Source organism: Entelurus aequoreus, linkage group LG01, assembly GCF_033978785.1.
Source record: "Entelurus aequoreus isolate RoL-2023_Sb linkage group LG01, RoL_Eaeq_v1.1, whole genome shotgun sequence".
Taxonomy (NCBI): Eukaryota; Metazoa; Chordata; class Actinopteri; order Syngnathiformes; family Syngnathidae; genus Entelurus; species Entelurus aequoreus.
The window spans coordinates 31705672-31733656 of record NC_084731.1 but is presented as its reverse complement, the minus strand read 5'-3'; the positions used below and the strand labels follow the sequence as shown (position 1 = coordinate 31733656).

Below are 27985 nucleotides of genomic sequence, written 5' to 3'. Positions count from 1 at the left end.
CCATTCCTTGTTGATTTCTGCATGTGTCTGCAGTGGGCTAGTATATATAGAGCCACCCACACCAGTTTCAAATTAGTTGCCTAATTAATGAATTGGAAAGAAAATGTTATGACAGTAGCGTATGTGTGTGGCCGTGAGGTGAGTGACGTCAGTGAGTGTGTGGGCGATAGAAGAGAGGGAGCGGTAGCGTGAGTGCCGGCGGGGACTAGTTTGTTTTGTATTATTTTGCAGTTTATTGTCAAAATATACACTCCCATTGTCCACTTAAATATTTCCAAGATATTTCTTTATTCTTAGACAACGGATTCCCTTCCGTGATTGGTCATTTCTATGGACACAGAAATGACGTCACCTAAAATTCCGTTTACGGCACATAGTAATGTCGTAATTCAGCTCTGAGTGTGACACTTACGATTCAGTCCTACACTTCGCTGAAAGTGTGAGTAAGACGCTTGATAACTAACTTTTAAGTGCAGCTTTCAGCGAAGAATTTATTTACTCTTAAGTCAACTCTTAGCAGATTTCTTAGGAGTAATTCTAAGAAGCTTGATAAGTACGGCCCCTGGACTTCACTAACTGACAAAGAAACAGATAACAGATTTGGTGTCCAGTTCAAAGTGTGACATGATTTATTTAAACATTTCAGAGTTGACTTTTGTATTTTACATGAGTTATTATTTGTACAAACATGGTGCAAAGTAATTCATGATTTGTTAAAAAATGTTAGTGGCTAGCTAGTTAAAATGGGATATTGTGATTTCACAAGACTGTCTTAGAAGTGATCATTCGAAAATGTTCAATTTGAAAAATGTGCACTTAGAGAAAATATAAAAATAAAGGGTTGCATATTGATATTTATCTGTTTCTATATATATTTATTGTGAGAAATCATTAAGATGATCAGTGTTTCCACAAGGATAAATATCATTAATTATTAATAATAACATAGAGTTAAAGGTAGATTGAGCAAATTGGCTATTTCTGGCAATTTATTTAAGTGTGTATCTAACTGGTAGACCTTCGCATTAATCAGTACCCAAGAAGTAGCTCTTGGTTTCAAAAAGGTTGGTGACCCCTGGTTTAGACCATCGTGAGACAGGTTCGTTTTACCCTACTGATGATGTGTTGTTGCACACCCTGGACAAGTCGCCACCTCATCGCAGGGCCAACACAGATAGACAGAAAACATTCACACTCACATTCACACACTAGGGCATATTTAGTGTTGCCAATCAACCTATCCCCAAGTGCATGTTTTTGGAGGTGGGCGGAAGCCGGAGTACCCGAAGGGAACCCACGCAGTCACGGGGAGAACATGCAAACTCCACACAGAAAGATCCCACCGGGCTGCCCCTGACTTTCCAATATGATTTGTGTATGTCTCAGTGGCCTTGGGGTTAGAGTGTCCGCCCTGACATTGGTAGGTTGTGATTTCCAACCCCGGCCAAGTCATACCAAAGACTATAAAAATGGAACCCATTACCTCCCTGCTTGGCACTCAGCATCAAGGGTTGGAATTGGGGGTTAAATAACCAAAAATGATTCCCGAGCACGGCCAAAGCTGTTGCTCACTCCTCCCCTCACCTCCCAGGGGGTGGAACAAGGGGATGGGTCAAATGCAGAGGGTGACTTTACCACACCGAGTGTGTATGTGACTATCAGTGGTACTTTAACTTTAACTTTAACTTTAGTCTGGGCATGCTAAGCCACGCCGACATCTGAGACCAATTTCAAGTTGATTGAGGATAGGTTGATTGGCAACACTAAATTGGCCAGAGTGTGTGAATGTGAGTGGGAATGTTGTCTGTCTATCTGTGTTGGCCCTGCGATGAGCTGGCGACTTGTCCAGGGTGTAAACCGCCTTCCGCCCGAATGCAGCTGAGATAGGCTCCAGCACCCCCCGCGACCCCGAAAGGGACAAGCGGTAGAAATGGATGGATGGATGAGAAGTAAAATATAAATGTGCGCACACATCCACATTTTTACTTGTGTACGTAGTTTACAGGATTTGAGCGTACGTCCCCACCTGGCACAAGACATTAAAACAATGATGAAAACTTGCTGAATTAGGTCCTGACGTTGAGCAACTCAAACCTAATGTTGAAACAACATGCTTTTTGACCACATTTAATCAATGCCGGGTTCTGACGTTGATTTGACCATTGAAATTTGGTTATTTCCCAAGTAATATTTTACAACACATACAACGTTGAAACAACATGCTTTTTGACGACATTTAATCAATGTTGGGTTCTGACGTTGATTTGACCATTGAAATTTGGTCATTTCCCAATCAACGTGAATCCAACGTTAGACATTAAAATTGGCTCAATTTACAACTACAACTATTTTTCAACGTTGTTTCTAACTCAGTTTTTGAGGACATGTATGTATAATCCAGGGGTGTCCTAACGTTTTCCACTGAGGGCCGCACACTGAAAAATCAAAGCAAGCGGGGGCCATTTTGATATTTTTTATTTTAAAAACCAATACAATATATGTATAAAAAAGATACATTTAGGCCTCCACTCAGGCTTGATCCAAAGGGTTTTGGTCAAAAAAAATATAAAAAATGTGTCATTATTTAGTATTATTATTATTATTATTAGTATTGTTCAAGGTTTGAATCTCTAGATCAACATTAGGTCTATCTGTCAATATAGCGCTTTTAAAGATTTAAGTTGTATGCCATTTTTGTCAAGGAAAACCATGTTTTTTTATGGAAAAAAAAAAAAAATGCAATATTTTCCTCCAATAAAATTTTAAAGTGGAATATTTGAGATTATATAATAATTGGAGTCTTAAAAAGGTCAAGAACTCATAACAACATTGATTTTAATTCATTATTTTTTTGAGCAATGACACTTAAAAAAAAAAAGTCCCACTAAAATTATTGGGGATCCAAAAGGGTACTGCTCAGTAAAGTTTAAAAAAATACATCCAACATTTGTTTTAACTTTTACCACAATAGTCTGAAGATCAACTTCAGATCTATCCGTCAATTATAAGTTTTATTGTTGTTTATGTTTTTTGTTTGTCCGTTTTAGGCCCTTCTTTAAAAAACTTTATTTAAATGGCAACCAAAAAATATGCAACATTTTCCCCCCAAAATATCTCAAAGTGGAATATTTAATGTGAAGTAAATGGAGCTTTGAATAGGTCAATAATTCCTAATGACATTGATTTTGATTCATTATTATTTTTTAAAGAAATAAACTGCCTGCATGGCAGCTTTGTGTTATTAGGGTAAATAATGCAACATTTTCTTGTTACATTTCACCTGTTTGCTCTTTTATAACACTTTTTATGTTTTACATTTTTTTTTAATCGTATTTTTAGAATGTGCCGTGGGGCCGTTAAAAAATTACCTGCGGGCCGCAAATGGCCCCCGGGCCGCACTTTGGACACCACTGGTATAATCAATGTTGTATCAATGTCTTGTGCCTGCTGTGTCTATTTTAGTAGGAAAGCCACGCAACTCTCAATGAGGTCCAAAGTCTCTCTTGGAGACAAAGCAAAAAAAACACACACACAAAAGCATCTAAAAGCGATTAACTTTGAAAGTGCAGTTGCCCTTGAAATCTTTAAAAATGGAAGAGTGAATGTCGGCCACCAGCGTCTTCTCTCCAGCCCGGTAGGGGACAAAGATGACTGTGACGCGGATGCGGTGGTTGGGAGACAAATCTGGAAGCCTGAGGGGGAGAGTAATGATTTAAAGATTCTAGCTGATAATTCCATGCTTCATATCTTCACTATGAATGATACTCAGGGACAATCATAAAGTTATGGCGCTAAATCAATGTTGTCCAAATACTGTAAAAATGTCAAATGTATTCATTATTGTCTAGGGCTGCAACAACTAATCGATTAAATTGATTAAAATCGATTATAAAAATAGTTGGCGATTAATTTAGTCATCGATTCGTTGGATCTATGCTATGCGCATGCACAGAGGCTACTTTTATATTTTTTATTTTATCTATTTATTTTATTTATTTACTTTTTTTATAAACCTTTATTTATAAACTTCAACATTTACAAACAGCTGAGAAACAATAATCAAAATAAGTACGGTGCCAGTATGCTGTTTTTTTTTCAATAAAATATTGGAAAGGATAGAAATGTAGTTTGTCTCTTTTATCCAATTATTAATCGATTAATCGAAGTAATAATCGTCAGATTCATCGATTATCAAATTAGTTGTTAGATGCAGCCCTAATATTGTCAAACGATTAACATTTCTGATCAGATTAACCAAAAGAGCTTTTTCTGAATGTCTAACTTCTGACAAAAGAAATAGACCAAAAACAGTTTTTGTAACATACAAATTGTATCAAAAAAGTTGGGAGACGAAAGGTTCAGACCTCAGGTTCATCTCCTCCTTCATGAGGCCACTTCCAGACAGAGCCAGCGTCATGCCCGTCATGGCCACAGGGGTGGTGTTCATGAAAGACACTGTTGCGGACGCCTCTTGGTACTGTCTGACATAGCCGGTAACCTGGAATACAGACCGTCAACCTTTATGGGAGCATTTCTTCTCACAAAGTCATCGTTGTTTCTGCTCTTATGCTGTAATTTGGGAGGGTATTCTTGGGTCTACCAACCGACACGTGGACGGGGAGGTCCTGCAGCAACACGTTGTCCTCCGCATGGGAGGGTTTATCGGGATGTCGCATGTCTGTGACCATGGCCGACACCTTCCAGCTGTCACACACGTGCATGTGCTTGTAGTAGGTCTGGAAGGGGATCAGGATGGGGATGGACAGCTCTGCAGGAAAAGGAAGAGGACACGTCAGTCTTTAGTTAACAGTCCATGTCCACATGGGCAGAACAAAACTAAATCTGGTGCTGTATCTCAGTAAGCGCACTTCCTTACTTACACTTCTGATTGCATTCTGGAAGTGTGTATGGAAAAATCAGTGCAATATCGATACTGTAAAAACGGTCAATGTGCTGTGCTGGACACTTTATACTTCCACCAGTACACTTTATTACGTATGCGGCACACATTTGGACAGTGGACTGCTGTCGCAAATTCATTACTTTTGCGGCGCACCTACTCAAAATGGCGGTCGCAATAATTACAAACCCCGTTTCCATATGAGTTGGGAAATTGTGTTAGATGTAAATATAAACGGAATACAATGATTTGCAAATCATTTTCAACCCATATTCAGTTGAATATGCTACAAAGACAACATATTTGATGTTCAAACTGATAAACTTTTTTTTTTGTGCAAATAATCATTAACTTTAGAATTTGATGCCAGCAACACGTGACAAAGAAGTTGGGAAAGGTGGCAATAAATACTGATAAAGTTGAGGGATGCTCATCAAACACTTATTTGGAACATTCCACAGGTGAACAGGCAAATTGGGAACAGGTGGGTGCCATGCTTGGGTATAAAAGTAGATTCCATGAAATGCTCAGTCATTCACAAACAAGGATGGGGCGAGGGTCACCACTTTGTCAACAAATGCGTGAGCAAATTGTTGAACAGTTTAAGAAAAACCTTTGTCAACCAGCTATTGCAAGGAATTTAGGGATTTCACCATCTACGGTCCTTAATATCATCAAAGGGTTCAGAGAATCTGGAGAAATCACTGCACATAAGCAGATAAGCCCGTGACCTTCGATCCCTCAGGCTGTACTGCATCAACAAGCGACATCAGTGTGTAAAGGATATCACCACATGGGCTCAGGAACACTTCAGAAACCCACTGTCAGTAACTACAGTTGGTCGCTACATCTGTAAGTGCAAGTTAAAACTCTCCTATGCAAGGCGAAAACCGTTCATCAACAACACCCAGAAACACCGTCAGCTTCGCTGGGCCTGAGCTCATCTAAGATGGACTGATACAAAGTGGAAAAGTGTTCTTTGGTCTGACGAGTCCACATTTCAAATTGTTTTTGGAAACTGTGGACGTCGTGTCCTCCGGACCAAAGAGGAAAAGAACCATCCGGATTGTTATAGGCGCAACGTTGAAAAGCCAGCATCTGTGATGGTATGGGGGTGTCTTAGTGCCCAAGACATGGGTAACTTACACATCTGTGAAGGCGCCATTAATGCTGAAAGGTACATACAGGTTTTGGAGCAACATATGTTGCCATCCAAGCAACGTTACCATGGACGCCCCTGCTTATTTCAGCAAGACAATGCCAAGCCATGTGTTACATCAACGTGGCTTCATAGTAAAAGAGTGCGGGTACTAGACTGGCCTGCCTGTAGTCCAGACCTGTCTCCCATTAAAAATGTGTGGCGCATTATGAAGCCTAAAATACCACAACGGAGACCCCCGGACTGTTGAACAACTTAAGCTGTACATCAAGCAAGAATGGGAAAGAATTCCACCTGAGAAGCTTAAAAAATGTGTCTCCTCAGTTCCCAAACATTTACTGAGTGTTGTTAAAAGGAAAGGCCATGTAACACAGTGGTGAACATGCCCTTTCCCAACTACTTTGGCACGTGTTGCAGCCATGAAATTCTAAGTTAATTATTATTTGCAAAAAAAAAAAAAGTTTATGAGTTTGAACATCAAATATCTTGTCTTTGTAGTGCATTCAATTGAATATGGGTTGAAAAGGATTTGCAAATCATTGTATTCCATTTATATTTACATCTAACACAATTTCCCAACTCATATGGAAACGGGGTTTGTACATCATCAATCAATCAATCAAATAAAACCCACATCCAGCGAGGAAATGTTGCCATTAAGTGGTTCGTCTTTTTATATTGTTTATGTATTGTTGGCAGGTTGAAAACAGCTCAGTGGATTTGCGTAGAGAAACCAACATTTCAACAGCACTGTCTAATAATCATCTAAAACGCACGAGAGACAAGAACTTCGTTTATGTGGTCACACCAACACAGCACAAAGGGCTGTGAGCACACCTGTTTTTATTAGCACAATCAAACACGGACGCATTTCAACTGTGCTAGTCAGCCTCCAATAATAAAAATCAAAAAGAGGCATTTAGGAAAGAAAAGACAATTAGGCTAAACGCAACAATTGAGGGCACATCTTAACATGTATAATTAAACCTTAATCAAGCAAAAATATGATTTATTAGATTACTCGATTAATCGATCGAGATATTCAATAGAATCCTCGATTACTAAAATATTCTAATCCATAGGCTTCCAAAACACATGCCAAGGAAAGAGGTGGCGCTATAACCACTAAACATAAGGACAATGTAAGAGTTTTTAGGGAGAAAGTTATTTAAGGAGTAGCTTAATTTTAAATATATCTGCCAGTCTAATTGCTACAACTTTGCCACCATCTAGTGGGCATCGCGAACAAATCAGGTCAACATTGAATTATATATATATATATATATATATATATATATATATATATATATATATATATATATATATATATATATATATATATATATATATATATATATATGTATATATATATATCCATCCATCCATCCATTTCCTACCGCTTATTCCCTTCGGGGTCGCGGGGGGCGCTGGAGCCCATCTCAGCTACAATCGGGCGGAAGGCGGTGTACACCCTGGACAAGTCGCCACCTCATCGCAGGGCCAACACAGATAAAACATTTGGACACCCCTGAACTGGCACATACAAAGCTTAAAACAGCTGTTTTCAGTGTCCTAAAATTAAGAGTTACCTTTGCCAGGCCTTAGTGTCTCCTCCTTGGTCTCAGTGAGAATGACGAGGACCAAGGTGCCGTTGTATTTCATTCCCTCCACGCTGATTTGAACGGACATCTGCCTGTCCACTCTGCTGTCGCTGCTCAGCACCAGCTTCAGCTGCACATCCTCACCGTACTGCGGCTTGGACACCTGCGGAGACACGAGTCGCGTTTTATATCCCAAGCACAACAAAAACTATGAGAAAGATGGCCTCTACTTTGTTAGTTTGTGGACTCAACACAAATGAGTGGAGTCAAGTTCATTTAAAGGGGTCATATTATGATTTTTTTTCTACATTTAAAACACTTCCTTAGGATCGACATAACATGTAATGGGGGTTCTTTGGTCAAAATGTTGCATAGATTATGTTTTAAAGTCGCTTTCTGATTGTCTCTTCAGAATGAGCCGTTTTGTTGGCGGTCTTATTTATGGGCGTAAGCCCTCCTCCAGTCCAAGCCTACTTCAACTGCGTAATCTCCCCGTTAACCATATTGTAGTTTATAGCGCTTCCATATAGATTCTACTGACAGAAATAACTTCCAAGCTGGCACAAGACATAAAAACAAGGTTAAGAACTTGTCGAATTAGGTCCTGACGTTGAGCAACTCAAACCTAACGTTGGAACAACATGCTCTTTGACAACGTTTAATCAATGTTGGGTTCTGGCATTGCTTTGACCATTGAGTTTTGGTCATTTTCCAAACAATATTTTACAACAACGTTTATTCAATGTCAGGTTATGGTGTTGATTTGACCATTGAAATTTGCCAATTTTCCAACCAACAACGTGGATCCAACGTTAGACATCAACGTCGTCTCAGTTTACAAATACAACTATTTTGCAACGTTGTTTCAAAGTCAGTTTTTAAAGGCCTACTGAAACCCACTACTACCGACCACGCAGTCTGATAGTTTATACATCAATGATGAAATCTTAACATTGCAACACATGCCAATACGGCCGGGTTAACTTATAAAGTGCAATTTTAAATTTCCCGCTAAACTTCCGGTTGAAAACGTCTAGATATGATGACGTATGCGCGTGACGTCAATCGTTGAAGCGGAAGTATTCGGACACCATTGAATCCAATACAAAAAGCTCTGTTTTCATCTCAAAATTCCACAGTATTCTGGACATCTGTATTGGTGAATCTTTTGCAATTTGTTTAATGAACAATGGAGACTGCAAAGAAGAAAGCTTTAGGTGGGATCGGTGTATTAGCGGCTGGCAACAGCAACACAAGCAGGAGGACTTTGACTTGGATAGCAGACGCGATATCCGACGCTAGCCACCAACCGCATCTATGATCGGGTGAAGTCCTTCGTCACTCCGTCGATCACTGGAACGTGTTGATGAGCAGATGAGGGCTGGCTGGCGTAGGTGGATAGCTAATGTTTTTAACATAGCTCTGTGAGGTCCCGTTGCTAAGTTAGCTTCAATGGCGTCGTTAGCAACAGCATTGATAAGCTTCGCCAGGCTGGAAAGCATTAACCGTGTATTTACATCTCCATGGTTTAATAGTATTGTTGATTTTCTGTCTATCCTTCCAGTCAGGGGTTTACTTCTTTTGTTTCTATCTGCAGTTAAGCCCGATGCTATCACGTTAGCTCCATAGCTAAAGTGCTTCGCCGATGTATTGTCGTGGAGATAAAAGTCACTGTGAATGTCCATTTCGCGTTCTCGACTCTCATTTTCAAAAGGATATAGTATCCGAGGTGGTTTAAAATACAAATCCGTGATCCACAATAGAAAAAGGAGAGAGTGTGGAATCCAATGAGCCCTTGTACCTAAGTTACGGTCAGAGCGAAAAAAGATGCGTCCTGCACTGCACTCTAGTCCTTCACTCTCACGTTCCTCATCCACGAATCTTTCATCCTGGCTCAAATTAATGGGGTAATCGTCGCTTTCTTGGTCCGAATCGCTCTCGCTGCTGGTGTAAACAATGGGGAAATGTGAGGAGCCTTTCAACCTGTGACGTCACGCTACTTCCGGTACAGGCAGGGCTTTTTTTTTATCAGCGACCAAAAGTTGCAAACTTTATCGTCAATGTTCTCTACTAAATCCTTTCAGCAAAAATATGGCAATATCGCAAAATGATCAAGTATGACACATAGAATGGATCTGCTATCCCCGTTTAAATAATAAAAATTCATTTCAGTAGGCCTTTAAGAAAGTACCTCTCACTCTGTAAGAGGATAAGAGGCACCAGTCTCAAAACAGTCTCAAAACCCAAAAGCTATTTGATTGTAGACCTGCGCAAGACTGGAATAAACAACAGTTAACTAGTACACTACATCCAAATCTTCAGCCATAGATCTTTTCGTCCAATTAGCAACTGAGTCCAAGTCAAGCTGCTGGTGTTATTCTGGAAACGATCGTAATGTTGTTTGTGTGACGCACCTCCTCAAAGTGCATGACCAGCAGTGGCGGTGGAACGGCATCACCCTCATTGGTCTCCCCGGACGCTTCCTCCTCCTCGTCGCTCTCTTCGTCATTGTCGAGGGCATACTTGAAGACGGCCCTTTCCTCCTCGGAGCCTGGGAGGAGGATGCGGTGCGTGAACGCACGTAAAGGTGTGAGGTGCTGGGATGGTTGGGGGACGGGGGTTGGGTGTCATCTCAATACTCACCTTCTTCATGCTTGTAGAGGTGGGTGATGTTCACTCTCTCTTTGGAACCCACCGCCTTGGTGGAGATTTTCTTGCCAACTCGCTTGGTGTCAGAAAACATGGAAAACTTGGTCCCGTCCGATTTAACCTGACACACAAACACGCGCAGGCACAGGTTTTATTTGATTTAAATTGTGCTATTCTCACTTTACGCCCTCTCCTTTAGTACCCTTTAGTACAATAAATCTGCGTTATTAGCTCTGAGATCATGTGACTTAGATCTGCGTACTCACCATCCAGTCCACGCAGTCGGCGTTGACCTCGGCGAAAACAAATGGGATGTCGTATGGGAGATTTATTTCACCGTCATGGATGGCGAGGACTGAGGCGGGGCCGCACTGGTAAATGCCTACAAGAGAGGAAACTGTTTAAGTCAGGGGTGTCAAACGTATGGCCCGCGGGCCAAATCGGACCCGCGAACAGGTTTTATCCAATCCGCGTGATGAGTTTGCCAAGTATAAAAATGAGCTGCTTTTCTTTTTGAACGAAAGAAACTGCTGTTCTAAATGTGTCCATTGGATGTCACAATAGCAATTCTGTTAGGCAAGCAAACGGTTTATACCGGGGCCAAGCAAGAGGGACACAGTAAAGGGGGACTGTGGCTCCTCCTCTTCGACCCACATGAAACTTAAAACCTGCTCTACTCCTCCTACTTATAGCACACACACTCACACATATATGAGACTTTGGGGGATTGTCCTGCGGGGAGGTATGGCGGGGGGGTGAGGATGCCTCCTATGGGGCTCCAGTCCTCCATGCTTGTCCCCTGCTCGTCCATTCCTCAATCTTAGCTGCATATTAGACACTTAGGATTTGGGGGGCTCGGCTTGGTTGGAACCCACCATGACCTAGATGTCCCCCAATTTTAATCGCATTATTAGTCCCAACAAGCATACCTATCTCACTCACGCTACAGTACACACATCAATAGGGACTGGAGGTCGGCTGTAACGGCTGACCTCCTAATTTTAACTACACAGTAGACACTCTGGGGGCCTTGTACACATGCATGGGGGGCTTGGGGTTCGGGAGTACGGTGCACCCCTCATTGCCTCCTCGGCCGGCGCGGGTTGCGGGGACTGCGGTCTGGTAGCCTGCCATTCCCGGGCAGAGACCTCGCTGAGGGTGTGAGGCTTTTATTCATTTATTATTATTTTTATATATTTATTATTTTTATTTTTATTATTTTTTAAAATTATTTTTAAAAATTGTATTATTTATTTGCGTGGCGTCGCGCGGCTATCGCTTCCTGTTGGGTGGGGTCCGTGCCTGTGTGGCCCGACCTTGCGCTGTGGGGTCTGTGTTGGTGACTTGATGCGGTGGCGGCGCGGCTCCCTTGTCTGGTCTAGATGCTGTGTCTCGGTTGTTTGGGCGGTGGTGTGTTTGTGCGGGTTTGGGTTGGGGTGGTGGGGTCTTTTGGTGGGGGAGGAGTTAATGTCTCTTGTTTGCATGTTGGCGTTTGGGCTGACTGGCGGGCTGGCGCTGGCTGGTCTCCGTGATCCTGTTGGCGTGTGGTTGCTGGTCGCAGTTTTTTCGATCGCTTTGATTTGATCGAGTGGTGCTGGCTGTCTGGGGGTATTGCAGCTGCTGTTTCTGATGCCGTTTGTTTGCTATGTGGGCACCCGTGGCTGCTGGGTCCGGTGCAGGGGGGTGGCTGGTGTTGTGACTGGTGGCAGCGCGCGCGTGGTGGTTGTCGGGGCTGACGAACTTGCCGGCTTCATACTCGTTTATTGTCTTGTTGGTTGGCTTGTCGGGTGTGGGCCTGGGGTGCCCTTGCGCACTGCCGCCCTTCGCGCCCGGTGTCAAGCCGTCGTCTGGGGAGGGCTTGTCGGGAGTTGTCCCTGGGTGACGGGGGAGGAGATCGGCTGGTTCTCAGTGGGCAGTGGGTGCCGGGACTTGATCGCTGTCCCGCCGGCCTGTGTATGGATTTGTTGTTGTATTTATATGTGTGTGCGTGCGTGTGTGCATGCGTGCGTGCGTGCGTGTGTGTGTGTGTGTGTGTGTGTGGATGGATGGATGGATGTAGGTATGTAAATGTATGTATGCATGTGTATGTATATGTGAGCGCATGTATGGGTATAGGTATGTGTGTGTTTATAGATGTGTATATGTATGTGTATATGTATATATGCATATGTGTGTATATGTATGTATATATGTGTGTATGTGTATGTATGTATGTATGTATGTATGTGTATATATATATTAGGGGTGTGGGAAAAAATCAATTCGAATTCGAATCGCGATTCTCACGTTTTGCGATTCAGAATCGGTTCTCATTTTAAAAAAATCGATTTTATTTTAATTTTTTTTTATTTTTTATTAATCGATCCAACAAAACAATAAACAGCAATACCATAACAATGCAATCCAATTCCAAAACCAAACCCGACCCAGCAACACTCACAACTGCAATGAACAGAGCAATTGAGAGGAGACACAAACACGACACAGAACAAACCAAAAGTGTTAGGATCCGCTGCTCGGATCACAGTTTGTTTACTTTTTAGTGTCACGTGTGTTTTCAGCACCTTGTTTTTGTTTCTGTTGCCATGACGGCAGATTGTGCTCACCTGCCTCTGGTTAGCGTTCGGGACGCGCACCTGTTATCGGAGGGCTATTTAGTCTTTGCCCGGGCCTCACTCGGCCTGGCTTGCTAATTTGCTCTTACGCAACAGCTAACGACTACTTTGATTCCTGCTAGTTTTCATGCTATGCTATTTTGCTTGCTAGCTCCCACGCTAGTCCCTTTGTTGTTTTGTCTTCCGTGCTATGAGCACGTTTTTGTTTTTTCTGTCGGATTTATTTGCTTAAATAAATAATCTTCCTACCTGCACGCTGTGTCCGAAGCCGTCTGCATTCCTGGGAGAACAACCTCGCACCACGATGCGACCAAGTCGTTACAGTAGCAAGCCAGCAAGAAAAAGTTCTCTCGCAGCGAGCATGATGGAGGAGATGGACGAAGGTGCGTGGGAGGTGTTGCGAGCGATGGAGGCGGAGACGCTTCGCTATTCCCCTTCGGAGCGCCAGGACCTGATATGGGGTCCTAACGGAAGGTTGGTCCCATTCAACTCCGTTTGGCCCGAGGACATCGGCACACCCCCGCAGTACCGGACGCGTCAGCGAAGACGGAAGCCGCCCAAGAGGTCTTCACTTCGCTGCCAAGACGCGCCACTCCCTCAGACTCCTCCACCGGTACACAGCAAGCTACATGCAGCCCAAGCTACCCCTCCTCAGATGTTGGGCAACCCAATTGATCACTTCGCCAAAATTTTTTCCGACTGGGCTGTCAGTCACATGGACAGCGGCAACAATGAGTCATTCCATTTGCGCCCCCTGATGAGGTAACTCCGCCCACTTCAGATGACGTCAAAATTCAAGATAATTTTTTTCCATCGTCTACTCCTTTTTGTCAGCCGCTTCCTAAGGACTTTAATTCTAAAATAAAACATTATCAGGACATTTTTTTACAAACCCGCTCACCAGGTTTGTCAATGTCCTCCAGGACTCAATCTCCACCCCCAGTGACTTTTACTCCGCCCACAGCACAGATTTTTCCCCCTTGTGCTCCCACCCAATCTCAAGTGGGGGGTGAGAATAAACATTTTGGACATTTTAAAGGGGAGGAGTATACCCCCCTCCTGACCTCCCTCCACCCACCCTTGAAGACGGTTCCAAACCACAAGGAGCGCGTCTGGTATCCGCTTCTTGAGGGGGGGCTAGTGCTGGGAGCTGTGCTAGTGGGGTGGCACAACGACGCTCTGCTAAACCGCAACCTCCTGCCCGGCCACCGCCACCAGTTCTTCGGTGGGCTAAGCCGCAACCTCCTGCCCGGCCACCGCCACCAGTTTTTCGGCGTGCTAAGCCGCAACCTCCTGCTCGGCCACCGCCACCAGTCCGTCTGCGTGCTAAACCGCAACCACCTGCCCGGCCGCCACCACCGGTTTTTCGGCCTGCTAAGCCGCAACCACCAGCTAGGCCACCTGCACCTAAGCTAGCGCCAAGGCTAAGGCTAGCACCAGCTCCACCACAGGTTCCAGTACCTGCACCTCGGCTGGTTCCCACACCAGTACCTGCACCTCGGCTGGTTCCCACACCAGTACCTGCACCACGACTGGTTCTTGCACCAGCACAAACTCCAAGTCTGGTTCACGCGCCAGCACCGACTGCCACGACAGCGACTCCTGCTGCCACGACAGCGACTCCTGCTGCCACGACAGCGACTCCTGCTGCCGCGACGACGACGCCACCTCCTGCTCCGGCTGCCACAGCAACGACGACGACGACGCCTCCTGCTTCCACGGCGAGGCCGACTCTTCCTGCTGCCACGGCGACATCTGCTCTCTCCTCGTCTCCGGTGGGCCTTCCCAGGGCGCCGCCACCTTCCTCGCCCTTGTCGTCTCTGCGACCTCGAGTGGTCCGGCTGCGCAAGCGGAAAGCAGGTCCCCGCATGCAGCCCTCGAGGTCAGTGAAGGGACGCCAGTGGCGCAAACAGCAGCGACATCCAATACTTTGTTGCAGGACTCAGAGGCTGCTGAACTTCTGGCGCCACTCACGCCCACTTTCTCGGCGGCCACGAATGTGGCCTTTCCGTGGTCGCCCGCCTCGCCACCTGACCCTTCCCCGGTGGATTCGGGGACACGGGGCCTGGCGACCCACCACCAAGTCCTCCCTCCGCCCGCCCTTGACTCGTGAACTATTGCTGTTTTTTTTTGGGTTCCAGTTGTTTTTTTGTTTTCAAGGGACATCTGGAATCTGTCCTTTTAGGGGGGGGGGGTACTGTTAGGATCCGCTGCTCGGATCACAGTTTGTTTACTTTTTAGTGTCACGTGTGTTTTCAGCACCTTGTTTTTGTTTCTGTTGCCATGACGGCAGATTGTGCTCACCTGCCTCTGGTTAGCGTTCGGGACGCGCACCTGTTATCAGAGGGCTATTTAGTCTTTGCCCGGGCCTCACTCGGCCTGGCTTGCTAATTTGCTCTTATGCAACAGCTAACGACTACTTTGATTCCTGCTAGTTTTCATGCTATGCTATTTTGCTTGCTAGCTCCCACGCTAGTCCCTTTGTTTTTTTTTTTTGTCTTCCGTGCTATGAGCACGTTTTTGTTTTTTCTGTCTGATTTATTTGCTTAAATAAATCATTTTCCTACCTGCACGCTGTGTCCGAAGCCGTCTGCATTCCTGGGAGAACAACCTCGCACCACGATGCGACCAAGTCGTTACAAAAAGTAGTGAAACAAAAATGAATATTATCAACAACAGCATGAATATTAGTTACAATGTCCAAAATTTTCACAAAGATAAAATAAGTCATATTTTTGGTTCATTTAATAGTTAAAACAAATTTACATTATTGCAATCAGTTGATAAAACATTGTCCTTTACAATTATAAAAGCTTTTTACAAAATTCTACTAATCTGCTTGCATGTCAGCAGACTGGGGTAGATCCTGCTGAAATCCTATGTATTGAATGAATAGAGAATCGTTTTGAATCGGGAAAAAATCGTTTTTGAATCGAGAATCGTGTTGAATTGAAAAAAAAATCAATTTTGAATCGAATCGTGGGACACCCAAAGATTCACAGCCCTAATATATATATGTAAATCTGTCTGTCAAACTCAAAACTCAACTATAAAACCTTATCAAAAGGGCTGGTAAAATAATTGGCATGCAGCCCCCTTGTTCCCTTCAAGAAATATTCGACAAGACCGTGAGGACGCAGGGTCTTAAAATCACCCGTGACACACACTACATACTTCGTAGTGAAATTGTGTTGATGCCAAATGGTAAACGGTACAGAACAGCAACATACAAACTCAACAGGTATAGATTTTCCTTTGTCCCACTGGCAATCATAGCACTTAACAACGGAAAACTACTGTAATAACCGGATGCAGAATAAGGAGTGCTATATTGGGATAGTGCAATACGGGAGGTGTGCAATGTATGATGGGGGAGTGTAATGTGTGATCTCATAACTGATATACCTGCGCACTGCTCACTGTTGTCACTGTATTTTCGGATGAACTGTATGTATGTATGTATGTACAGTATGTATGTATGTATGTATGTAAAACGCTGTGTCTTGATGTCCAAGACAAATTTGTCCTCTGAGACAATAAATCTAATTATTATTATTATTATTATTAATACGTACCATCGCTGACTTCCTGTGGTGTCGGATCCAACACTTGCCAGCCGTCGTATTTGCCGTCTGTATTCAGGTCGGGACGCGTCATCCATGACTCCACCCACACATGGAAGTTCCTACAGCAGAGGGCAAAATACAACGTTAATTATCTTTAATTTCCTGTTGGATCGAATCTACAGAGAAATGATGAATATTGATGAATACAGTCATGGACACAATGACATGACGGGCCTGACGCTCACCAGATGCTGTCGTTTGACTCGATGTGCTCGGCACCTTCTAACGGGTGGTACACGTCGATGGTCAGGTTGGCATCAGTGTCGTGGGCTGACTGGAAGTTGCTGATCACACGGGTGGGGATGCCCAGCAGCCGCATGACTGGAGGAAAAATGCATTGGTTTGTCGTCAAAGTTCAAAGGTCAGGCCTCAATAGTACCAAGAGACAAACAAAGATCAAAGGAATATGGTAAAGAGAGAACATGGGATTTAGAAAAATGTTGATTGAAAACAGAATTTTACAAAAAGTGGAGTGTACGAAAACCAAGGTATCACTGTACTAATAATATTACTGATAATAATTATAATAACTATAAAAGGCAATGTGTGCAGAAATTGCATGTGAATGCTGAGGTAATTTTTTTTTATTTTAATGTTGGGTTTTTTTGGCATAAAAAAATACAATCATGTGTGCTTACGGACTGTATCCTTGCAGACTGTATTGATCTATATTGATATATAATATCTTGTGTTTTTTATGTTGATTTAATTTAAAAAAAAAAAAAAAAATTATATTATATTATATTTTTAATTTTTTAATTTCTTGTGCGGTACCAATCGATCCACAGACCGGTACCGGGCCGCGGCCTGGTGGTTGGGGACCACTGCAGTACAAAACCTACTGACGGAGGTATTAATGTCCTGAAATGGGCCCTATATAGCTTTGTGCTAACATTCAAGTTCCAAAGTGATGTAAAAGAAACAATTTGGAGCAATTGTCATGTGACTATCAACATGTCAGGTAAGCTAGCTTTTTTCTAAAATCTTAATTCTTTCCAATAAAGGTCATTTTAAATATTTTACCAACTCATGCTTTAATAATCTGTTGAATATTATATAATTTACCGATTCTTTCAATATTTGTTGAATGAATCTATACAAAACAAGTTAGGCAAATACCACTGTTGCTATTGCTATTGCTATCGGGCTTTTAGTTTTAAAATTGCTTGCCTGACCTGACATATTTGTCATAATAGCAAAAAATGGTAATAAGGTTACTTAATAAATTTAACTGTTTTAAATATTTTCAGATGTCATTGTTTGGTACAATTCAAAGTATACATTTGAAAAAAATGTGAAATGAGAAATGTGTATTCATTTAAATGGGAATTTTTGGGCCGGAAAAAGTGGAATTTGAAGAAAAGCGGGAATTTTTGGAATGTTGAAAATAGAATGCGTGGATATTTTGAATGTGCTGAATGTTTTACTGTTGGAATGGTTTGAATTGGTTTAGAAATTTTAAAGTAATAAAAAAATTTGGGGGGGATTTTTGCCCATCATTGATAAACCTTTTGTGAGACAAGAACAAATATTTTTTCTTTTTTTATGCATTCCAACTCGTAAATAAACACTAGCAAATGGCAGCTAACAGTGGAGGTAATAGGGTTCCGTCTATTACGCCTATAAAGGGCTCTAAAAACATTCACAAACCTCTATCAACGTTGTATATACATGATGTAAGTATGTATGTAATGCAGTAACAGGCACATTTATAATAAAATGGAATATTTACATATTTTGATCATTTTAAAACGGCACACGACATACGTATTAATTTGACAGATGTTTTGCAACATTTGCTATTTTCTTGAACATAATCAACAAATATCAAAAAATGGAAGACTTCATGAGAGCCAACAATAACTATTTGGGGACAAATTATGAATGAGCTTCAAATATTTTGATGTTATTTTAGAGGGCTTCATGAGCACAATAGACAACTCCCATTAGCTTCATTGTTAGCCACCTCGTGCTTACCATATATTAAAAATTAGAATACATAAAAAACTAGAACAAAAACATTTGTGTTATTGTCTTACATAGGGATTGTGAATGATAGGCAAAATACAAATAAAAAAGTGCAGTTCCCCTTTAAAATCAAAGGTAATCTGTGTAAATGTGAATTTGCCAAAAATAATTTGGCAAATTGTGAGCTTCAATATTCTTTGATGCAGTTTAAATAGGTTAAGAAATGTTGAAAAATGCTATTTGTTTAAATGTCAATGCCGGAAAATGTAAAATCTCAGGGGCCGTACTTATCAAGCTTCTTAGAATTACTCCTAAGAAGTCTGCTAAGAGTTGACTTAAGAGTAAATAAATTCTTCGCTGAAAGCTGCACTTAAAAGTTAGTTATCAAGCGTCTTACTCACACTTTCAGCGAAGTGTAGGACTGAATCGTAAGTGTCACACTCAGAGCTGAATTACGACATTACTATGTGCCGTAAACGGAATTTTAGGTGACGTAATTTCTGTGTCCATAGAAATGACCAATCACGGAAGGGAATCCGTTGTCTAAGAATAAAGAAATATCTTGGAAATATTTAAGTGGACAATGGGAGTGTATATTTTGACAATAAACTACAAAACAATACAAAACAAACTAGTCCCCGCCGGCACTCACGCTACCGCTCCCTCTCTTCTATCGCCCACACACTCACTGATGTCACTCACCTCACGGCCACACACATACGCTACTGTCATAACATTTTCTTTCCAATTCATTAATTAGGCAACTAATTTGAAACTGGTGTGGGTGGCTCTATATATACTAGCCCACTGCAGACACATGCAGAAATCAACAAGGAATGGAAAAGTATTAAATCTGTGACAAAAATAATATCCGCTCTGTCTAAACGATACCGTTTGATCAGCTGCTTGTCATCAAAAAAAACAAAACATTGTTCCGTTCCCTGAACGTTCGCGCACGTCTCTCTCGCCTCAGTGCCATCCCCTGCTGGTAACTCCTAACCACTTAAGACACCTCTGAAGGTCTCTTAAATATCGTGGAGAGTAGGAGTGATTCTTAGACTTAAGAACGTTGATAAAAAGCTTTTATTCTTAAGTTTGAGAGTAGGACTAAATTTCGCAAATTCTCAGGACTTAAGTGTAAAATGGCACTCTAAGAAGCTTGATAAGTACGGCCCCTGATGATTTGAATGAACTGAATGTTGGAATTGATTGAGAAATGTGTAAATAAGAAGAATTATTCAGAACAAAAGGTAAGTTGTGTTTGGAAAACTTGATTGAATTTAATTGAATATTGTAATGTTGGAATGGTTTAAGTTGGTTAAGATATGTGGAAGTTGATTTTTAATGGGAAAATTGTCGCAGATTGTGCAATACCACCAGGATTTCCGGGCTTTTTGTGGTTGTTGAAAGATTGCCTTTAAATGCTCGATTTTGCAGCAGCGTTTTTTAAAGGTTATAGGCAAAAGTTGCAATGTTTTAAAGGCCTACTGAAACCCACTACTACCGACCACGCAGTCTGATAGTTTATATATCAATGATGAAATCTTAACATTGCAACACATGCCAATATGGCCGGTTTAACTTATAAAGTGCAATTTTAAATTTGCCGGGGAAACTTCCGGCTGAAAACGTCTAGGTATGATGACGTTTGCGCATGACGTCAATGGTTGAAGCGGAAGTATTGGTACACCATTGTATCCCAATACAAACAGCTCTGTTTTCATCGCAAAATTCCAAAGTATTCTGGACATCTGTGTTGGTGAATCTTTTGCAATTTGTTTAATGAACAATGGAGACAGCAAAGAAGAAAGCTGTAGGTGGGATCGGTGTATTAGCGGCTGGCTGCAGCAACACAACCAGGAGGACTTTGACTTGGATAGCAGACGCGCTATCCGATAGCAGACGCGAAGTCCTTCGTCGCGCCGTCGATCGCTGGAACGCAGGTGAGCACGGGTGTTGATGAGCAGATGAGAGCTGGTGTAGGTGGAGAGCTAATGTTTTTAGCATAGCTCTGTCGAGGTCTCGTAGCTAAGTTAGCTTCAATGGCGTCGTTAGCAACAGCATTGCTTGGCTTCGCCAGGCGGTACAGCATTAACCGTGTGGTTACAGGTCCAGAGTTTGGTAGTATTGTTGATCTTCTGTCTATCCTTCCAGTCAGGGGCTTATTTCGTCTGTTTCTATATGCAGTTAAGCACGATGCTATCACGTTAGCTCCGTAGCTAAAGTGCTTCGCCGATGTATTGTCGTGGAGATAAAAGTCACTGTGAAAGTCCATTTCGCGTTCTCGACTCTCATTTTGAAGAGGATATAGTATCCGAGGTGGTTTAAAATACAAATCCGTGATCCACAATAGAAAAAGGAGAGAGTGTGGAATCCAATGAGCCCTTGTACCTAAGTTACGGTCAGAGCGAAAAAAGATACGTCCTGCACTGCACTGTAATCCTTCACTCTCACGTTCCTCATCCACGAATCTTTCATCCTCGCTCGAATTAATGGGGTAATCATCGCTTTCTCGGTCCGAATCCCTCTCGCTGCTGGTGTAAACAACGGGGAAATGTGAGGAGCCTTTCAACCTGTGACGTCACGCTACTTCCGGTACAGGCAAGGCTTTTTTATCAGCAACCAAAAGTTGCGAACTTTATCGTCGATGTTCTCTACTAAATCCTTTCAGCAAAAATATGGCAATATTGCAAAATGATCAAGTATGACACATAGAATGGATCTGCTATCCTTGTTTAAATAAGAAAATTTCATTTCAGTAGGCCTTTAAGGCTTACTTTATTCATCAACATTACATCCCCTTTTGATTTGGGGTATTTATAATTTATGTGGGACAAATTCGATTGGAGAAAATGTTGATAATTGACCAAAATATGTGGGGAAATAACGGAGATTTGACAAAGTTGCACAGCTCTGCATAATTTATGGGGTTTGGTTGAATTTGCGTCAATTGGAGCTATCGCAACATCGTGGAAAAAAAATTTGGGCATTTTTTGGAGGGAATGTCTATTTGAAGCCATTGTGTCCTGAATGAGTGGAACATTTTGAAGTCGAATATAGTTTATATTAGTTGAGGAATATGGAAGCAGTTGAGCTTTAATAATTTGACAAAGAGGACATTCATATAGGAGTAGTCAAATGCAATAAGAGCACGAGATTATAAGTACAAAAGTCCAGAGTTTACCTGAACACATCACGCCAGCGAACACCCAGCACTGACCAAACTTAACAGGGTGGCAGTCATTTTTTATCCATTTAGAAAGAATATCATGGCTGCCGCTCCAGTGGGAAGGGGAGACTCCGCCCTCAAACGAGTCTGACCAGTTGCCCTGCAGGACGCCAGGGTCATCGATATTGTTGATCTACGCATACGACATCATCACAAACGTCAACAAGTCATCAAGCAACAGCCACTGCATCCAGTCACCATGGAAACAAGCCGTACCATGGCGCTGACCACGCGGCCGATGTAGATGGGGCTGCCGCGAGAGGCGAGGTCTTTGCTTGGGTTGTTTGTGTAGTTGAGGTTCTTGTCCAAAATCATGAGGCAAATGTCCACCATGTCGTCTTCAAACTGGGCGGGAATACAAGACAAGCGTTTATGGAGTTTATTATAATAGAATACCATAGCAAAATGTTAGCATTAAACCCAATGTTTACATACGTGGCCAAAGTCCCAGTTCATTCCAGAGATGTAATCGGTACTTCCTCTGTAAATCACTCCTTGTTCATTCATCACATATTCTTGTCTCTCCAATGTATCAGACATGAAGACAGAGTCTCCTGCAGAGGAAATGAATGAACGACTGAGTAGGTGAATGAATTATACTTGTGTGTCTGCAGCTGGACAGAGAGTAGACGAGCCTACCTGAGAACCAGGGGTTAAAGAGCACCACGAGCGTGGCCAGCTGTATTTCCTCATCCCAGAGACTTCCTGTCAAGGTGTACTTTCCGATGGGGGTGTCCGTCGGGGGCGTGATGAGCAGGATCAGGGACGTCAGCGAGGAGCTGTAATGAAGTTGGACTGTCCAAATGGCCTTTGCTGTCGGTGAACGATCGGGGTAGTCTGGGATACCGAAGCGTGACAAGGTGCCCTGGTCCTCAGAGGAGTACTCTCCTGGTGAGGTAACATTTGTCTGATTTCACAATGAATTCTATCAATGTCAACACCCCTGAAGTCGTACAGTATATTTGGTGCAAAACCTATACATGACAGATTCCCCCTTTTATTGGGTTATTTTGTGCAAAGCCACCACAGAAGCAAGGCCAGGATGATGATGATAACCACAGCATAAAAAAACAAACTGCTTGTTGGAGAGCTAATGATTACCTACCCTGGGCCCCACCAGTTGTGGCAGTGAGTAAGAGGGAATGAAGGTCGGGCTTAAAAGGCTTCGTCACTTTCACGGTCATCTTAAAGGACTGTCCTCTCCGCACGATCAGTTGATCTCCAAGGAGTTCACTGGTGTGGTGCTCCTCATTATTGGTCTTACTATGGAGGTCCACCTCCTGGAGGACTGACAAAAGACAGAAAAAGGATATATATATATATATACAATATACTGTATATAAGCTACAAACTTTATATGCAACACATATTATCATGGCATTGGCTGTGATAAATATGTGTAATATTGTGTGCTGCATTGTCACTGACATACAAAACAAAACAAAAAAACACAATATACAAATGAGTTGTTTTAAAAAAGTATGAATAAATGCATAAATAATACAATAAATACAATTTAAAAACATTCTATAAAAATATATAGAATAATGAATTTATGTAACAAACAAAAAAAAATACATATACACATATGTACATAAAAAAAAATGTTATGCATTTTTTGTTTTTTAAATAATTGTATTATGTTTGTGTTTATACCTCCACAATGTGATCAGTACTGTTAGTTTGTCTGTTAGTTATTTAGTTAGTAACATAACTAAAAATGTTATGATCGTATTTTCATGAAACTTTCTGGAAATGTCCGAAATGGAACAATGAACAACTGTGTCACGATCTTCTTGACAGTTTTTGTTTTGTGTTGTTTTTCCTGTGTTTAGTATTTCTTCCCAACTTGCTCTTATTTTGGTTCTACTTCTTTTTTTGGTTTGCATTGTGCAGTGCTTTGGCATTGTAGGACCTCAACCTCCAGCTTCAATTCCGCCCATAAAACCCAATAAAAAAAACATCCAAAACCGCCCACAATACTCCATTTACATTTTGCGACTTGAGTATTAACCAAGTATTAGTGATATTGTTATTATAAGTGCTAACGCAGATGATCTATAGCAGTGCCGTGATCACGAGTTTGTGTGGCTTTGTTGACATCACCGGGTGATGAGCTGCTCCTTTTCCTTGGTGCTCGTGAAAGTTTAATCTAGATCATTAATAATGCCTTTCACCTTGACAGTAGAAGGATGAGAATGTAATCCGACAAGTTGGTACACTTTGAACGCCAATTTAGACCCGGAAGTGCAGAGAACGACACGAAAATACACTTGGCTTCACTAGAGCTGAAACGATTACTTGAGTAACTCGAGTAATTCGATTACAAAATATATTAGAGGAAAAATCGCTGCTTCGAGGCATCTGTAAAACATTGTTTACGGCATTTTGCCCCGTTAAGGCCATGTCCACACGAACACAAATACTTAATAAACGCATACTTATCTCTGCGTTTAGACCTCTTGACCAAATGCAGAAGCATACTTTTGTCTTTAAAGACGCAAACTTTTACAAACGCTGGCCAAAGTGTAGAGTTCCAAAACTCTCCGCTCAGCGGCGACTTGTGTTGACGTCACGTTGTACGCTGTCACTTCTAAGTTCAACAACACTGCCTTGCTGCCTTTAAACACATTATAAGAGGACTTAATGTTAAAGTTAAAGTTAAAGTACCACTGATAGTCGCACACACACTAGGTGTGGTGAAATTTGTCCTCTGCATTTGACCCATCCCCTTGTTCACCCCCTGGGAGGTGAGGAGAGCAGTGGGCAGCAGTGGTGCCGCGCCCAGTAATATTTTTTGGTGATTTAACCCCCAATTCCAACCCTTGATGCTGAGTGCCAAGCAGGGAGGTAATGGCTCCCATTTTTATAGTCTTTGGTATGACTCGGCCGGGGTTTGAACTCACAACCTATAATGTATGTTTGAAGGTAAACATGCTGCTATTTTCACTCAACATGAATAAAAAAGACACATCAAAATGGGTTTTGCGAAACTCCCACCGGTGCTAATGACAGTCAGCTGTTTTGGATATGATCGCTGTGGAACCTCCACCTGATGGAACAACTTTGACCAGCAAAACTTTTTGCTCTATGTCATAGGAAAGATGCAACATTATTTTATGTTTTTAGTCCTTGTTTAACGACAAATCATGAAGTTAATTTTCGTGCCTTGCTTCCATTTTTGTAGATGAGAGCCGGGCGCGACCGTGCTCGCGCGTAAAAAGCGACCAAGCAACTAAAAAGTGGTGAACATGCCCTTCCCCTACTACTTTGGCACGTGTTGCAGCCATGAAATTCTAAGTTAATTATTATTTGCAAAAAAAAATAAAGTTTATGAGTTTGAACATCAAATATCTTGTCTTTGTAGTGCATTCAATTGAATATGGGTTGAAAAGGATTTGCAAATCATTGTATTCCGTTTATATTTACATCTAACACATTTTCCCAACTCATATGGAAACGGGGCTTGTACATCACAATGTTGCTGAACACGTTATCATTCTATGAGTGTTGGGTTTCATCAGCACAGGTTTCGCTCTTTATCAATGTTCCCAGGGCTCTGTGTACGTGCAGGCTCGTTTTAAAGATAATGTACATGGCATTGTACGTCTTAAGTCGATCAAAATAAACATAACAGGAAGTGTAATGCCACCAAGACAGATATTGCTGCTTTTTTTCAGGCTTCTGATTGGACAAAGTGTGCATGACAGCAGGTGTATGTGTTTGTGTGTAGATATAGACAGTTTTGAAACTACACGTGTGTGAATGGAGATTGTTTTAACCCCGGATATGTGTTTTTGAAAATGTCTGTGTTTGTGTGGACATGGCAGCTCACGTTCCGCACGGACTGTTTAGGTGTTGCAATGAACTGTATTGCATTCTTAAAATTTAAAACTGTTGTCGTCATTATTAAGTGGTTTGTCTTTCTATATTGTTTATGTATTGTTGGCAGGTTGAAAACAGCTCAGCGGATTAAACGGCACCATATAATAATAATCAAAAACGCACGAGAGACAAGAACTTCGTTTATGCGGTCACACCACACAGCACATAAGGCTGTCAGCACACCTGGTTTTATTAACACACACAAATTGGCACAATCAACCACGGACGCATTTCAGCTGTGCGTATCAGACTTCAATAATGAAAACAGGCGTTAAGAAATAAAAGACAATTAGGCCAAACGCAATAATTGAGGGCACACCTTAACATGTTTAATTAAACATTAATTAAGCAAAAATATTGCTCCGGCCTGGCTGCACCAAATAATAATATTATTCCATTTAATAAAGTCAAAATACAAATAAGGCAACAAGAGACGTATCCCACACTTCTCTTTTATAAAGTAAATGTGTACAGCCGATATGGGCATATACATCAACTATATGATTTGCCTGAGAAGCTGGACAGGACCAAAAAAAAAAAAAAAAAGTTTTTATTTTTTTTGTTGTAAAAATATGATTTATTCGATTACTCGATTAATCGATCGGGATATTCGATAGAATACTCGATTACTAAAATATTCGATAGCTGCAGCTCTAGGCTCCATCCACCTTTTCTTTGCAAGGATTTTTAGTCATTCTTCATCTAAAACTAACCTGATTCTCGCCAGATCCTTGTAGTTTGCTGAGCTCCACACAAGGATCTGGGTTCAAAGGCATTCCAAACTCCTTCCAGATAGCAAAAAATAATGAACCAATCAGGGGTTTCATAGATGTGACGTAGCGCCGGAGCGACTGTTTGATTCAAACAACAATGGCGGCACGCAGCCCTCGCTGCTATTGCAACTATTTTGTCGAATCTATCGAATATTAATTATTTAAAAGATGAACAGACAACTTTTCGCTCTGTCATTATCCATTATGTCGGCTGTTCTGTTTTGGATTTCGCAGCGTCGCTCTCATCAGCGTCACGGGCTGATTTCGATGTGAGTGGTTGAAGTATCACGTCATTCAAGATAACGGACAAGTGGTTTATCCAATCAAATACAATTATTTTTTTTACAAGGCCCCACTTTCTGAAATACATCTCCTATTGAGAACTCCCCGATCCTTGTGTGGAGCTCAGCGAACTACAAGAATCTGGCGAGAGTCAGGTTAATCTAAAACCGGAATATAACTAAAATCTATCAGTCAGCATCCTAATGACAGCCGACTTTGTACAGTAAGTGATGCTTTATTATGTTTTTTGGCTCTCATGAAGTCTGCAGTGAGTAATAATCAGTGACGTTGTTGAATAAATAAGCAAAAGTTGTGACGCATTTTTTAAACTAATGCCCGAATGCAGCTGAGATAGGCTCCGGCACCCCCCGCGACCCCAAAAGGGACAAGCGGTAGGAAATGGATGGATGGATGGATGTGTCGCGTATGCTTAAATTAATTAAGATAGGCATATATTACATGTCTCTTACTACATTACATATATACTTACAGGATGTATATAAAACCTTAATGGAGGTGTTTGGAGTTTTTTTTTTAGGTCTTTATAGGAAGAGTAGAGCGACTCCCATAGCCTCCATTCTAAGCTGACTTTTGATCGCATTTTTACAACTACATGTCTTGATAAACACCGCCAATGTTTGTGTGTCAAAGGTCCAGGTTTCTTGCTTTCAATTTCGCTTTACAAACGCAACAATATAAATATATATTTATGTTTTCATTTTAAACCTGCAAGGTGCAATGAGTATGGTGCCATTTCTAAACCACACCACAATGTGTTAGATCAATGTTCATGTGTATTTAAAGACATTTACATTTGTGAAATAATTACAGGCGGAATTTGAAAAAACAAAAAATGTCACGACCCCCCCTGCAATACCTAGGGGTTGTGGACCCCCTGTTGAAGACCCCTAATCTGGAAGGAAGTGTGTTAAATATAGATTCTAAACATCATAGGTCCTTTATAAAGTTGAAAAACTCCAAAGGTTACGCCACTAGAATAAAACTATAAGATGTTAACAAACACAGAAACTGTAGCATCATAGGTGGGACAAAGACTGTATAAATGAAAGAAGCATGGACATAAAAAAAAAGTAAAAAGACTTACCAGAGTGGTTGCCTACTGAAGTCATCTTTACTCTGCTTGGTCTCAATGAAGCACAATGGTGCATTCACTACTAGAGGACGCAGTCTTGAAATACCTGTCAAGCTCAACCCTCTTGTTTTTTTTTTTTTTTTTGGTCCTGTCCAGCTTCTCAGGCAAATCATATAGTTGATGTAGATGCCCAAAGCGGCTGTAC

The 27985-nt window shown here is 41.7% G+C and overlaps 1 protein-coding gene across 1 annotated transcript; it reads right to left on the bottom strand.

Annotated features, from left to right (window-relative positions):
- Nucleotides 1–185: 185 nt before the first annotated feature.
- LOC133650483 (protein-glutamine gamma-glutamyltransferase E-like) lies at nucleotides 186–27864 on the bottom strand. The gene is made up of 15 exons (XM_062047772.1): nucleotides 27793–27864; nucleotides 22853–23035; nucleotides 22387–22635; nucleotides 22183–22301; nucleotides 21964–22092; nucleotides 21703–21880; nucleotides 16736–16871; nucleotides 16500–16609; nucleotides 10576–10691; nucleotides 10304–10430; nucleotides 10075–10211; nucleotides 7649–7823; nucleotides 4605–4768; nucleotides 4365–4498; nucleotides 186–3692 (listed from the first exon to the last, which is right to left on the bottom strand). The coding sequence occupies exons 1-15, from the start codon at nucleotides 27854–27856 to the stop codon at nucleotides 3542–3544; spliced, it is 2172 nt and encodes a 723-aa protein (XP_061903756.1). The 5' UTR covers nucleotides 27857–27864; the 3' UTR covers nucleotides 186–3541.
- Between the last annotated feature and the right edge of the window lie 121 nt (nucleotides 27865–27985).

Coding starts and splice junctions, on each gene's coding strand:
- LOC133650483 (XM_062047772.1), bottom strand. CDS start 27,856: ATGCACCATTGTGCTTCATTGAGACCAAGCAGAGTAAAGATGACTTCA. Junction 21,881..21,963: donor GCCGCGTGGTCAGCGCCATG/GTACGGCTTGTT, acceptor TCGTATGCGTAG/ATCAACAATATCGATGACCC. Junction 10,431..10,575: donor CCGACTGCGTGGACTGGATG/GTGAGTACGCAG, acceptor TTTGTGTGTCAG/GTTAAATCGGACGGGACCAA.